Source organism: Egretta garzetta, unplaced genomic scaffold (assembly GCF_000687185.1).
Source record: "Egretta garzetta isolate BGI_Z169 unplaced genomic scaffold, ASM68718v1 scaffold391, whole genome shotgun sequence".
NCBI classification, from domain to species: Eukaryota; Metazoa; Chordata; class Aves; order Pelecaniformes; family Ardeidae; genus Egretta; species Egretta garzetta.
The window spans coordinates 26,284-26,507 of record NW_009258617.1 but is presented as its reverse complement, the minus strand read 5'-3'; the positions used below and the strand labels follow the sequence as shown (position 1 = coordinate 26,507).

At 52.7% G+C, this 224-nt stretch overlaps 1 protein-coding gene across 1 annotated transcript in view; it reads right to left on the bottom strand.

Annotated features, from left to right (window-relative positions):
* DPAGT1 (dolichyl-phosphate N-acetylglucosaminephosphotransferase 1) overlaps positions 1-224 on the bottom strand; it is a 6,559-nt gene that overhangs the window by 5,474 nt on the left and 861 nt on the right. The window contains exon 2 of the mRNA XM_009648074.2: positions 53-110. Within this exon, the coding sequence (XP_009646369.1) occupies positions 53-110 (58 nt within the window). The remainder of the gene's footprint in view (positions 1-52; positions 111-224) is intronic.

Here is a 224-nt window from a genome sequence, read left to right as displayed (position 1 = left end):
CCGGCTCTGACGAAAGCGGCCGAGGTAGCCACTTTCAGGTTTCCACAGCAACCTCTTGCGAATTTTCTGGCGTTTTCTCTTTAATCTCCCGGTTTTCCCGTTGTGTCGGTCTGTAGTTTTGAAATTCGTCAAAAAGCATACGCCTCGCTGATGCCGTAGGGGAGTAATTGCACAGTTAGCTCCTGCTGCCTGCAGGGCAGGGGCTTTTCCCCGCAAAAGCTGTG